This window comes from Macaca thibetana, chromosome 16, assembly GCF_024542745.1.
Source record: "Macaca thibetana thibetana isolate TM-01 chromosome 16, ASM2454274v1, whole genome shotgun sequence".
Classification (NCBI taxonomy): Eukaryota; Metazoa; Chordata; class Mammalia; order Primates; family Cercopithecidae; genus Macaca; species Macaca thibetana.
Window position 1 is genome coordinate 11709245 of NC_065593.1, and position 12442 is coordinate 11721686.

Below are 12442 nucleotides of genomic sequence, written 5' to 3' on the forward strand. Positions count from 1 at the left end.
CACACTTTTCAAGAGGCGAAACCAGGGGGCCAGGGCGGCCGCCGGCGCAGCGCTGCCTACCTTGAACTCCGCGGAAAGTTGGGGCGTGTATTCGCGAGTCCAGAGCGCGCGCACCAGCGCCGCCAGCTGCTCGGTGACCTCGGCGCGGCCTGGCGCCGCCCGGTAGCGCCCCAGCGCCAGGAACTCAGCCAGCAGGTCGGTGTTGCTGAGACACTGCACCACGGCGTTCATGAAACAGGTGTTGCCGTGGTTCTTCAAGCCCTGAGCGCCCGGCGGCCGCGCCCCATCGCCGGCGGGGAGCTGGAGCTGGGGCTGGGGTCCGGGCGGGCGCTCCTCCCCGGGGCTCCCGGGGGCCGCTGGAGCCGGGCCCGGGGCGCAGGCGAAGCCCCCCTCACCGTCGCCATCGCAATATCCCGGCTGGGGCCGGGGCGGCGAGTCCCCGGGGCGGGAGCGGCTGCCCAGTGCCAGCAGGAAGCGGCTGAACAGGCGGCGCAGGGAGCGGCGGCGGCGGGGCCGGGGCGCGGGCGGTCCCCCTCCTGCCGCGTCCCCAGGGCCCGGGTCCATGGCTGCCGCCGGCGCAGCTCCAGGCTCGGAGCCCCCGGGCCCGAGGCGGACGAGCGGCCAGCAGGCCCTACAGCTTCGCTAAGGCGCCTGGTGCCGGCTACCTGCGGGCCAGGTGTGCGGGGACGGGGCGGAGGCGGAGCCAAGGGCGGGGCAGCCCCGCCCCGCGCGGGAATCCGGCCGCACGACCAGCCCCCTGCAGGGCAGCGCAGGGCCACCCCTACCCCTGCCTGGTGCCGCCCCCGCGGCGCTGACTGGGAGTCGTCGTGGTCGGGTTCCCCACCCTTCCTTACCTCGTAAACCGACAGACCTGGGTTTCGCCTCTGCTGCTGTTCCTCGAGCAGCCTTCGAGCAGTGGAAATTATGGAGGAATGAACATTCTGAAAGCGCCCAGTAAATGGCAAAGGCCTGGCTACTGCAGGAAGAAAAGGGCAAGGCAGGCATCTCCAGAGCACAGCCTCGGGCGTGGTGAGAGGCGCGCGCTGGGTGCTGTGTGGGGGTGGGGAGCGCTTTTGTGCACCGCTGGTTCCTCCGCAGGCTCAGGTGTGTGCGGACAGGTGTCGCCACCCCCTTTCAGACCGTCTGCCCTTTTAGGGGAGGCAGAGCCTGTGCCTGCACCCGCCCACTCAGGACCCGAACTGGGAGCCACGTGTTGCCCTGTAAAAAAAAAAAAAAAAAAAAAAAAAAAAAAAGCCCCCGAGTGGTTGTGGTTTGCTTTTTTTACACCACAGATTGGGTTAGAATCATTTTCCAAACACTTGTGAAACTTGATCATCCTTGCTTTAATCGGCAAGGAAGGGGGCTCAGAGGGGTTATCGCAACGTAGGGAGGCCGCCCGACCTGTAAGCAGGGAAACCGGAACTCGACCTGGATCTCTGGACTGCCGGGTTCAGGCCCTTTCCAACCTCAGTATTTGCTTACCAGGAAGTTTTCAAGCTCTCAGGCGCGCCCCCTACGCGGTTTCTGGTTCACTCAACGCACTATCCTTGCTGAATGATTGCCCAATCAGAATTAGTTTGGCCTTGTCCCGCCCTTGATTCCCTGGGTAACCCTGGGCCCCCCGCCCCCTCTTGATCCCATGCAACTGTCAGGTTTATAATTAATCTGGCAAGATCTTGCAAAATGAGTTTCTGGTCAATTTCTAGCTCAGAAAGAGATCAGCACCATGTGAGACGCAGTATTCTAACGCCCTGAAATGTTACTTGTTGTTTAATAAGTGATAATCATTTATTAAATATTCTTGATCCTGGCCGGACTTGGTGGCTTACACCTGTAATCCCAGCAGCACCTTGGGAGGCCGAGATGGGCAGATCACCTGACGTCAGGAGTTTTAGACCAGCCTTGCCAACATGGTGAAACCACGTCTCTACCAAAAATACAAAAATTAGCCGGGTGTGGTGGCGCATGCCTGTAATCCCAGCTACTTAGGAGGCTGAAGCAGGAGAATCGCTTGATTCAGTGAGCGGAGATCGCGCCATTGCACTCCAGTCGGGCCACAAGAGCTAAACTCCGTCTCCAAAAAAAAAAAAAGTCTTGATCTTTCAAACCGGGTTGCAGCAGTTACCTCATGCAAAAAAAGCAGCATTAAAGAATAAATAACATGCTTAAAACATCAGACTGTACTGTGAATCGGAGACTTGTGTTCTGGAAAATGCCATTATTTACCCCTCTCTGGAAAAAGATACCCGGTTGGGTGATTAATACACAAGGACATAAGGTCCATTTCATCACCCTTCTGGTGGAAAGCACGGAAGAAAGATGTAATGGCCAACTCCAATAAAGCATCTCTGAAATTTCATCTTTCTTTGGTAATTGTCCTGAGATCCCAACACCACACATTTTCTTTGAGAAAGCATGCATGTTTCACTCTCTACCCTGTCAGGAATTCTGCCCGTGCTTTAGTACATTCGTCACTTAATTCTCACAATAACCTTTTGAGCAGGAACTTACTCTTGCTTGACAAAAGAGAAAATTGTGGCTCAGAGAATTTTTAAGAAGCCTGCCCAAGATCTGGATTTAAATCTGAGGCTAGTCCCGTATAGCTTGACCAATGAAATGACAATTAAGAAGGCAATTCGCTTTGCCTTATTTTTACAGGACAATAGCAATGCTGTCTGTGCACAGATCAGGAGGAAGGTCTGTGGGTTTTGCAGAGTTGCAGACAACAAATTATAACAGAAAACCGACAACTGAGAATTTATTCAAAATGTAAGAAGTTCTAATTAGAGTCTGCACAAATTATTCTTGAACATATTTCAATTTTAATATACAATGTAGGAATACAAAATGCATTCTATAAAGAAAAAAAAGTTTGGACTCAAGAACAAAAACAGAGCTGTGAGAAATGAAGACGAGTGTTGGAGTTATCTAAAATCGGTCTTCAACAGGACTGTGTGCAATTCCGAGGCTCAGAGACATGTCATCAGTTTCAAGAGGTGTATGGGTACTTCCATCGCAAAATGGCCCCGTCGGCACTTACGCTAACGATATATTGATTTCCTGGACTTATGCGGATGCGTGTGATGTTGCCACTGTGTCCCACCCCAACGTGAGTCACTTCACCCTCATTATAATCCCAAACTTTGACCAGATGGTCATTTCCACCTGAAAAAGATAAACACGGATATGGCATTGCTGCAATACAAGAGAGAAACAACCCTGATTTCAAATAACTGGATCGTTTTCCACACGGTCCCCGTGTACCTATCTTTGTAATAACACTTTTACTTGATTATAAAAATCTATCTGTTGCGGTAAGTTTGAAGGGGAGGGGGAAATACAGAGAGGTAAAAGCACATTTCATCCCACTACCCAGAAATAACCACTAGTAAAATGTTGACTTGGTTCCTTCCAGTCTTTTATCTGTGAGTATACTGGTATACATATACATTATATATGTGATTGGGATTACACTATGTCTAGTTTGATACCTGCCTTATAGTCAATGTATTTGTGAAACAATTCATTTAGTGCATTTATTTATTTATTTATTTATTTATTTATTTAATTTTTTGAGACGGAGTCTCTGTCGCCCGGGCTGGAGTGGAGTGGCGTGATCTCAGTTCACTGCAGCCTCCGCCTCCTGGGCTCAAGCCATTCTCCTGTCTCAGCCTCCTGAGTAGCTGGGATTATAGGTGCACACCACCATGCCCAGCTAATTTTCGTATTTTTAGTAGAGACGGGGTTTCACCACGTTGGCCAGGCTGGTCTCGAACTCCTGACCCCAGGTGATCCACCTGCCTCGGCCCCCCAAAGTGCTGGGATTACAGGCATGAGCCACCGTGCCCGGCCGCATTTATTTGTTAATATCCTGATGAATCAAAGAGCTTGGCAGGAAATGATAATGATGTTCCAATCGGCGTGTTTGGGCGGTAAATGCCTCTTTGAAATAATGGCTAATTCATTTGTTTTGGTGGGGGGGGGGCATCGCATCATGCAATAATAAAGTGGAATTAACAGACACGTTTAAGACTTCAGAAGGATGCTGGACAGCCCAGGCCATTTAAAGGCCGCATTTCTATTATCAATGCCTACCACAAAAAGCAAGCCTAGCAACCTACGTCTTAGCCTTTATTTGCGCCCTTAAGGCTCTTGTGCAAATGTTTCCCCTCATTGAAATGTGACTTCTGGATTTTTCTTTCTCCGCTACATTGGCTGCTGTATTGGTTGCAGTCTGATTCTAACCAAGTTGCCTTGAGACACTTTTGTGATCTTTTCCGATTCCCTCTGGCCTGGGAGTTCCTTCTAGGTCCTCGTCTAAATAAGCCAGGCTTGGCTTTTTCCTATCCCAGGACTAACCTGTGACAAAGTGCACCCCTTCCTGTGTGATATCCATGCCATTTATCGACCCAGACAGGGAACCTTCCAATTCTCTGATTACTGTCCCATCAAATACTTCCCAGTAAGCAATCTGGAATTCAGGAAAGAAGCATTAAGCAGGACTCAGCTCCGGAGAGTCATCCATGCACACGCTAACAAAAGATGGCTCTACTTTATATAGAAGGGAGCAAAAATACACCACGGGATGATACTGGCTGAAATTATAAATAGACTACAGCAGGGGGTGGCAAAACCATTTTAATATTTTTAGTATTGGTTTTAAATTTGCATTCTATTTAAAGAGATGTTGATGTGCTGATAAACCTGGATTAAGGCAGAAAGGGCTTTTGATAAGACTAAGCAGATTGAGCCTGAAGCAAGCTGTAACAGAAAGAACAGCCTCTGCATCCACAGCTAAGCTTCAGGCCTAGAGAGAGGAAAAGCATTTTCTTCCTTCCCACTGGGGGATGAGCACTCCCCACTCCCTAGAGTTCTAGAGACTGGGCCCTCCCTCTTCCTCACCCCACCCTTATTCCCAACTTTCCCTTCTGCTCCAAAGCACTGAGATATTCCACAGGGTGGAGTTTAAAGAGGAACTGGTAACCTTGGTTCCCTGTTGGGGAGCAGAACTACCTTAGGGGTGGAGAGACAAGGTGCCTAAACGAGGGTAATTTTTTTCCTGAATATACTGCCTTTGTACCTTGAACTTTGTGAATGCACAATCTATTCAAAATTTAAATTTCCTTCTCAGGAAAGAAAGCTTCTATTTATGATAGCAAAGACAGGGAATCAACCGAAATGCCCATCAATGATAGACTGCATAAGGAAAATATGATACAGCCAGCCGGGTCCAGCAGCTCACATCTGTAATCCCAGCACTTTGAGAAGCTGAGTTGGGCCCTTTGCTTGAGGTCAGGAATACGAGACCAGCCTAGGCAATATGAGGACACCCCATCTGTACTAAAAATACAAAGATTAGCTAGATGTGGTGGCACACACCTGTAGTGCCAGCTACTTGAGAGGGTGAGGCATGAGAATCACTTGCACCCAGGAGGTGGAGGTTGCAGGAAGTTGCAGGGAGCCAAGATTGTGCCACTGCACTCCAGCCTGGGCGGCAAAGTGAGACTCTGTCTCAAAAAAAAAAAAAAAACAGAATAAACTTAAGAAAATGTGGCACATATATGCCACGGAATACTATGCAGCCATAAAAAGGGACAAGATCACGTCCTTTTGCAGGGACATGGATGGAGTTGGAAGCCATTATCCCCAGCAAACTAATGCAGGAGCAGAAAACCAAACACCACCTGTTCTCACTTACAAGTGGAAGCTGAACAATGAAAACACATGGACCCATGGGGGTAAACAACACGCTCTGGGCACCTGTCGGGGGGTGGTTGGGGAGAGGAAGAGCATCAGGAAGAATAGCTAATGCATGCAGGGTTTAATACCGAGGTGATGGGATGATCTTTGCAGCAAACCACCATGGCACATGTTTACCTGTGGAACAAACCTGTACATCCTGAGCATGAACTTAAAATAAGGTTGAAGAAAAAAAAGAAAAGAAAAAAAACAAAACAAAAAGAGTGCTTGACCAGGAATCAGGAGTGCAAACTTGCATGTGCATTTCATTCATTTCTCATTGCTTCATGTTGGAAACGTGCTGTGTTCCAGTCACCAGTCACTATGCCAGGAGTCTGTATTCCTCTGAATCTAGCTAGACATTGTGCATACTATTTCTTTTTAATTTTTGTCTTTTGCTTTTAATGTCTGTTGATGCTTGATCATGTTAACAAAAAAATTCTGGTTTCATAGTAAACGCCTAAAGAGATAGAAAACCATGCCAGAGCCCATGTTTCTCAGGAATCACACCCACAGAAGTACTTGGAACTTGACTGCCTGCCTTCCCAGCCAAAGAAGCCAAACTGATACTCTTCTGGGCAGCCCTAGTAGGGCTCCATCTTACCGGAGTGTCCTCTGCCAGAGATGCCCTTCCCTGAGGTCTTGGCATTGGGTGGGTCTTTCTGTAATTCAGGCCTCAGCTCAGAGGCTGTTCCTTAAGGAGGCCTTCACCCACTACCCTAGCTGAAGGAGCTTCCCCCAGCCCACCAGTATCATATCACCTGTTCTATCTCCTTTCTCAGTCCTCTCACCATCTCATGTCTTGTTCACTTGTTACTCATCGTCCACTCACGGATTGGTTCATGTGTGTATTAGCCAATTCCATCCCCTCCTGCCCAAAATAAATTAGGGAAGTAAGGTTCATGACAGCAGGGACCCCTTGCTTGCTCCAAGGGTGAACATTCCCCCAAACAGAAGCATGAACCTTCACCTTCCTCTTTAACTGGGAAATCTATACCATATGTAGAATTTTTTTTTTTAGACAGAGTCTTGCTCTCTCACCCAGGCTGAAGTGCAGTGGTGCAATCTTGGCTCACTGCAACCTCTGCTTCCCAGGTTCAAGCAATTCTCATGCCTCAGCCTCTTGAGTAGCTGGGATTACAGGCGCCCTCCACCACGCTCTACTAATGTTTTGTAGAGATGTGGTTTCACCATGTTGGCTAGGCTAGTCTCGAACTCCTGACCTCAGGTGATCTGCCCGCCTCGGCCTCACAAAGCGCTGCGCTGGAATTACAGGCGTGAGCCACCACGTTTGACTCCGTGTGTGGATTTTTAGTGTATTGATGAAGTACAGTGCTGAGAGATGAGGAGCTCTATTGCCTTTCTGTTTGAATTTAGTCAAAGTAATAACCGGTTTGGGCACAGCAATTCTACTCCAGTCTAGAAATTCCCTAATAATAAAAACCAATCTATTGACTACCTACTATGTGCCAGGCCCCCTGCTATAAGCCCCACAGGTGAGCATGACTTTAATCCTCACTCTGTGAGGTTAGTGGTACCATTTCCACTTAACAGGCAGGGAAGTGAAGACACTGGAAGGTGATATGGCCTTTCCAAAGTGACATGGCTGATTGATGACAGACACCATTGGAACCAAGATGGTTTGACTTCAGAGCCTGCAGCCTCCACCACAACGCCTCACTGCTTCTCTCTTGCACTGGAAAGATCTCAGCTCTCGCTGGGAGGACTTACCTTTCTGTCTGTTCCGCTGGTGATGATCTGGAACTCCTCGGGGTGATAGCACACACACTGGAATAAGGTGTTGGCTAGTATCATCTGATTCCTCCTGAGACGCCTGGAAAGTAGATTCAAAAGCTGCGAAAGTCGACTTTCTCTTCCCTAGGAAATGTATTCACTATTCAGGCTGGATTTGGTGCAAGCTGGGATTTGGGTTGGTGTATCTCTGTGCCAAACATCTCGTGCTGCCCGGCATGGTGGGGCCTGTATTTCTTCAAAACAGACTTCAGGTCACCCCTCTCCTCTCTACTTCTATGTACTCTCGTTGACCTATCATTGACCACCAGAGGACAACGGGAAGGGCCCTCTCCTAAAGACAGAGCACAGAACTCAACGAGAACCCTTAAGTTCTAGTGAAAAAGAAGCAGAAGAGGCTGAACTCAGAGCCAAACTGCCGCCTCCCACACAATGTACTTGATTCTTGAGGCCACCATTTGGAAGTGGAGCTCCTTACAGTCTGAGAAGCAGGATGTGGGGAGAGGTATTTTATTTTATTTATGTTTTCACCATCGATGTATCTTTAATTCACAAATAAAAGCTGTAGCAAGATGTCACGTACACATTTGTACACAGCTTTGGACATACCAGATCATGCATAACCCTCAGAAAACACAAGCCTGTCACGTGGGGATGTCGCAAAAGCTGGCACGCTCAACCCTTGTCTGCCTATGGTAAGAAGTCCCTCCCAAGACACCCCCCATCCCGCCCAGGGTGCCCCCAAGAGGGAGCTGGCCTCCTGCAGCTGAAGAGAGCCCGGCCTGGGAAGGGTATTTTAAAAATGGGTATTATGGGCCGAGTGCAGTGGCTCACGCCTGTAATCCCAGCACCTGTGGGAGGTCAAGGCAGGCAGATCACCTGAGGTCAGGAGATCGAGGTCAGCCTGGCCAACATGGTGAAACCCCCTCTCTACTAAAACTACAAAAAATTAGCCAGGCATAGTGGCGGATGCCTGTAATCCCGGCTACTCGGGAGGCTGAGGCAGGAGAATCACTTGAACCCAGGAGGCAGGGGCTGCAGTGAGCCAAGATCATGCCACTGCACCACGCCTGGCCAAGATCTGCATTTTAAACCAGCATTTCAGTTGATTTTTATGTGCATAATGGAACCCCTGCCTTAGATACTGTACCAAGAACTATGTAAATATCGCTTCTCCTTCCATAGACAATGTGGTGGGTGGCCATCTCACAGGCCAGGCTTTCCTGGCTAAAAAATGCACCTTCTGCACAGTTGCTTCTCATTATGGAAGTTTTCAAACCTGGTATCTGAGCTGAGCATTTTTAAAGATTTTGGCACGAGAATTCCTGCTACACAGCAGAACAGCTTTAAGGATTTGAGGCAGTCACAAACCATCCATAGAAATAAGTTGAGACACGTCCTTCTAGTTCTATATTTTCCCGGGAGGAAGGTCAGGTATATAGCCTAACACTTCCTACAAGTGTGGTCCTTGAACCAGTGCCCTCAGTTGGGAGCTTCTCAGAAATGCGGAATCTCAGGTATCACATTAAATTTATTGAATCAAAATCTACGTGTTTAACAAGATCCCCAGGAGACACACAGGGCTAGAAGACAAAAGCTTGCTTTGTGGGGGCTTTTTGTTTGTTTGTTTGCTTGCTTTTTTAAGACGAAGTCTCATTCTGTTGCCCAGGCTGGAATGCGGTGGCATGATCTCAGCTCGCTGCAACCTCTGCCTCCCGGGTTCAAGCGATTCTCCTGCCTCAGCCTCCTGAGTAGCTGGGATTACAGGCATGCACTACCACGCCCGGCTATTTTTTGTATTTTCAGTAGAGATGGGGTTTCACCATATTGGTCAGGCTGGTCTCAAACTCCCGACCTCGTGATCCTCCCACCTCAGCCTCCCAAAGTGCTGGGATTACAGGCATGAGCCACCGTGCTCGGCAGTGCTTTGTGTTTTTTTAATGTGTTAAGTACACAGTGAGTTCTCATTCCCATCAAGTGTATCTCATATTCTTTGTCATGCATACCTCCTTCCTCCCATCTTTGCACTTATCCTCGTCTCTCTTATGCAGTGATATAAAGGCAGTGCCTCGTAGGAGTGGTAGAGGGGTGATAGGTGGGTGGGGAGAGGGGTTGGAGGAATAGGGTCTGATTCTAAAATAAAAACACAGCAAAAGTGCTTATAGTCAAAAATTCAAAAAGCCACTTTTCAAAAATCCTTTGAGTTACTCCTACAATAAAGTTCATATGCTTCGGTCTAGTTAGTTTGAAGTTAGTCATTCTATGGGGGTGTGATATGCTCAGGGCATAAGAGGTCCCTGGGAATGTGGCCAACCGAGGAGAAAGGCAAATGTATGTCCCACCAGCATCCCTCCCCTCCATGGGGAGTTCATGCTGGGCTTCATCTAACTGACTGGAATGATAAGAGGCACTGCCTGCATTAGTTATTTTTCTTTTTTCTTTCTTTCTTTCTTTTTCTTTCTTTTGAGACAGAGTTTCACTCTTGTTGCCCAGGCCAGAGTGCAATGGCGTGATCTCAGTTCACTGCAACCTCCGCCTCCTGGGTTCAAGCCATTCTCCTGCCTCAGCCTCCCAAGTAGCTAGGATTACAGGCACACACCACCACGCCCAGCTAATTTTTGTATGTTTAGTAGAGAAGGGGTTTCACCACATTGGCCAGGCTGGTCTCAAACTCCTGACCTCAGTGATCCGCCCTCCTCAGCCTCCCAAAGTGCTGGGATTACAGGCAGGAGCCACCGTGCCCGGCCTTACATTCGTTATTTTTCTTGCCACCTTTCATTTGGGACACTTAGGGTTGAATTCGTGTTAAGTCAAACCATGCTTCACCGTGTGGACACAGAAAGCTATTTCCCTATCTCACCAGAAACTTCTTCTTTTTTTTTTTTTTTTTTTGAGACGGAGTCTCGCTCTGTCTCCCGGGCTGGAGTTGCAGTGGCCGGATCTCAGCTCACTGCAAGCTCCGCCTCCCGGGTTCATGCCATTCTCCTGCCTCAGCCTCCCGAGTAGCTGGGACTACAGGCGCCGCCACCTCGCCCTGCTAGTTTTTTGTATTTTTTAGTAGAGACGGGGTTTCACCATGTTCACCAGGATGGTCTCGATCTCCTGACCTCGTGATCCACCCGTCTCGGCCTCCCAAAGTGCTGGGATTACAGGCTTGAGCCACCGCGCCCGGCCTCACCAGAAACTTCTAACATTCAGTTCTTCCTGGAAATTTTAACCCTTCCCACCAGCATCGATAAACCATGGACAGTCATGAACGGCTTCTGATGAACATCCCTTTACTGTGTTGCCTTCAATAAGATTTCTGGCCGGGCGCGGTGGCTCAAGCCTGTAATCCCAGCACTTTGGGAGGCCGAGACAGGCGGATCACGAGGTCAGCAGATCGAGACCATCCTGGCTAACCCGGTGAAACCTCGTCTCTACTAAAAAATACAAAAAAAACTAGCCGGGCGAGGTGGCGGGCGCCTGTAGTCCCAGCTACTCGGGAGGCTGAGGCAGGAGAATGGCGTAAACCCGGGAGGCCGAGCTTGCAGTGAACTGAGATCCGGCCACTGCACTCCAGCCTGGGCAACATAGCGAGACTCTGTCTCAAAAAAAAAAAAAAAAAATTAAAAAAAAAAAATAAGATTTCTACGCTTCATTTGAATCTTCTCTCATGTTCAATAAACTGTTGGCATGATTGGATTTTGGAGGTAGCACTGCATCCTCCCCATCAAGGTACCTACACAAGGTCCCAAATGATACAAGTCCCATCGTTGCTGGCGGTGACACACTCCTCGTTGTTCCTCTTCACCCTAATGCAGGAGACTGAGGACTTGTGTTCCTTCAGGGCCTCCTCCAGCTTCTGGGTCTGACAGCCTATCTGCCATACCCTCACCTGAAAGCCACAGAACACAGGATCTTGATACATACTTGGGACTTCTGAAGGGATAGGAAAAGGGTCCAAGAGCTTTTTCACCTTTGCTATGCTTGATTTATGTGTGTGTGGTTTTTTGGTTTTTTTTTTTTTTTTTTTGAGGTGGAGTCTCGCTCTGTCGCCCAGGCTGGAGTGCAGTGGCATGATCTCGGCTCACTGCAAGCTCCGCCTCCCAGGTTCACGCCATTCTCCTGCCTCAGCCTCCTGAGTAGGTGGGACTACAGGTGCCCGCCACCACGCCCGGCTAATTTTTTTGTATTTTTTGTAGAGACGGAGTTTCACCATGTTAGTCAAAATGGTCTCGATTTCCTGACCTTGTGATCTGCCCGTCTCAGCCTCCCAAAGTGATGGGATTACATGCGTGAGCCATAGCACCCGGCCCGATTTGTGTTTTTTTAAATTCCCTGTCTTCGTCTCGGTTGGGTGGGGTGGGAATGCTAAGTTGAAGGACAGGAATATTCATGTATAAGATGTGATCATCTTCAACAGGGCTTGAAAAATGCTACTAACAATCCTGTACCTGCTTGTACATACAGGCTGAGAAATTTAATCAGACACCTGCTATGCAAGTTGATAATGCAAGGGCCAACACCAAACCGAGTGAAATAATGTCTGTTCACTTCTGCTGATCACTGCTCTCAAATTTCTGGTACCATTGGGAAATTTTGTGGGTACCCAGAGCCATATTTAAACTTTCATGATCAGTTGTTCAATTTTGATCATTTAAAAGCAATGGTTCCCAACTTGACTGAATCCAATACCTATTTTATATCACAAATATTTCCAAATGCCTGTATATCATCCTGGAGTAAAATTCATAGGTAATACAACTACCTACACACAAAATTTAAAATCATCAATATGATGCTTTAATAAAAGGGATAGGTAAAAGGAAAGTTGTTTAGTTAGTATAGTATTCCTTTATTTATTTTTTTTTTATTTTTTGAGATGGAGTCTTGCTCCATCTCCCAGGCTAGAGTGCAATGGCGTGATCTCGGCTCACTGCAACCTCCGCCTCCTGGATTCAAGCAATTC

At 48.4% G+C, this 12442-nt stretch overlaps 3 protein-coding genes across 8 annotated transcripts in view; 1 reads left to right on the forward strand and 2 right to left on the reverse strand.

Moving 5' to 3' along the window:
- The window catches only part of USP43 (ubiquitin specific peptidase 43), an 87181-nt gene extending 86617 nt beyond the window's left edge, over positions 1 to 564 (reverse strand). For both annotated transcript variants that reach the window (XM_050765247.1, XM_050765245.1), the window contains exon 1: positions 61 to 564. In XM_050765247.1, the coding sequence (XP_050621204.1) occupies positions 61 to 564 (504 nt within the window). The remainder of the gene's footprint in view (positions 1 to 60) is intronic.
- STX8 (syntaxin 8) overlaps positions 1 to 12442 on the forward strand; it is a 691269-nt gene that overhangs the window by 287479 nt on the left and 391348 nt on the right. The window lies entirely within an intron of this gene.
- Positions 2731 to 12442, reverse strand: part of CFAP52 (cilia and flagella associated protein 52) — a 71302-nt gene continuing 61590 nt past the window's right edge. The window contains exons 11-14 of the mRNA XM_050765319.1: positions 11217 to 11368; positions 7471 to 7573; positions 4360 to 4471; positions 2731 to 3165 (exon numbers count right to left, since the gene is read on the reverse strand). Coding sequence (XP_050621276.1) covers positions 2990 to 3165; positions 4360 to 4471; positions 7471 to 7573; positions 11217 to 11368 — 543 coding nt within the window. The 3' untranslated portion in view covers positions 2731 to 2989. The remainder of the gene's footprint in view (positions 3166 to 4359; positions 4472 to 7470; positions 7574 to 11216; positions 11369 to 12442) is intronic.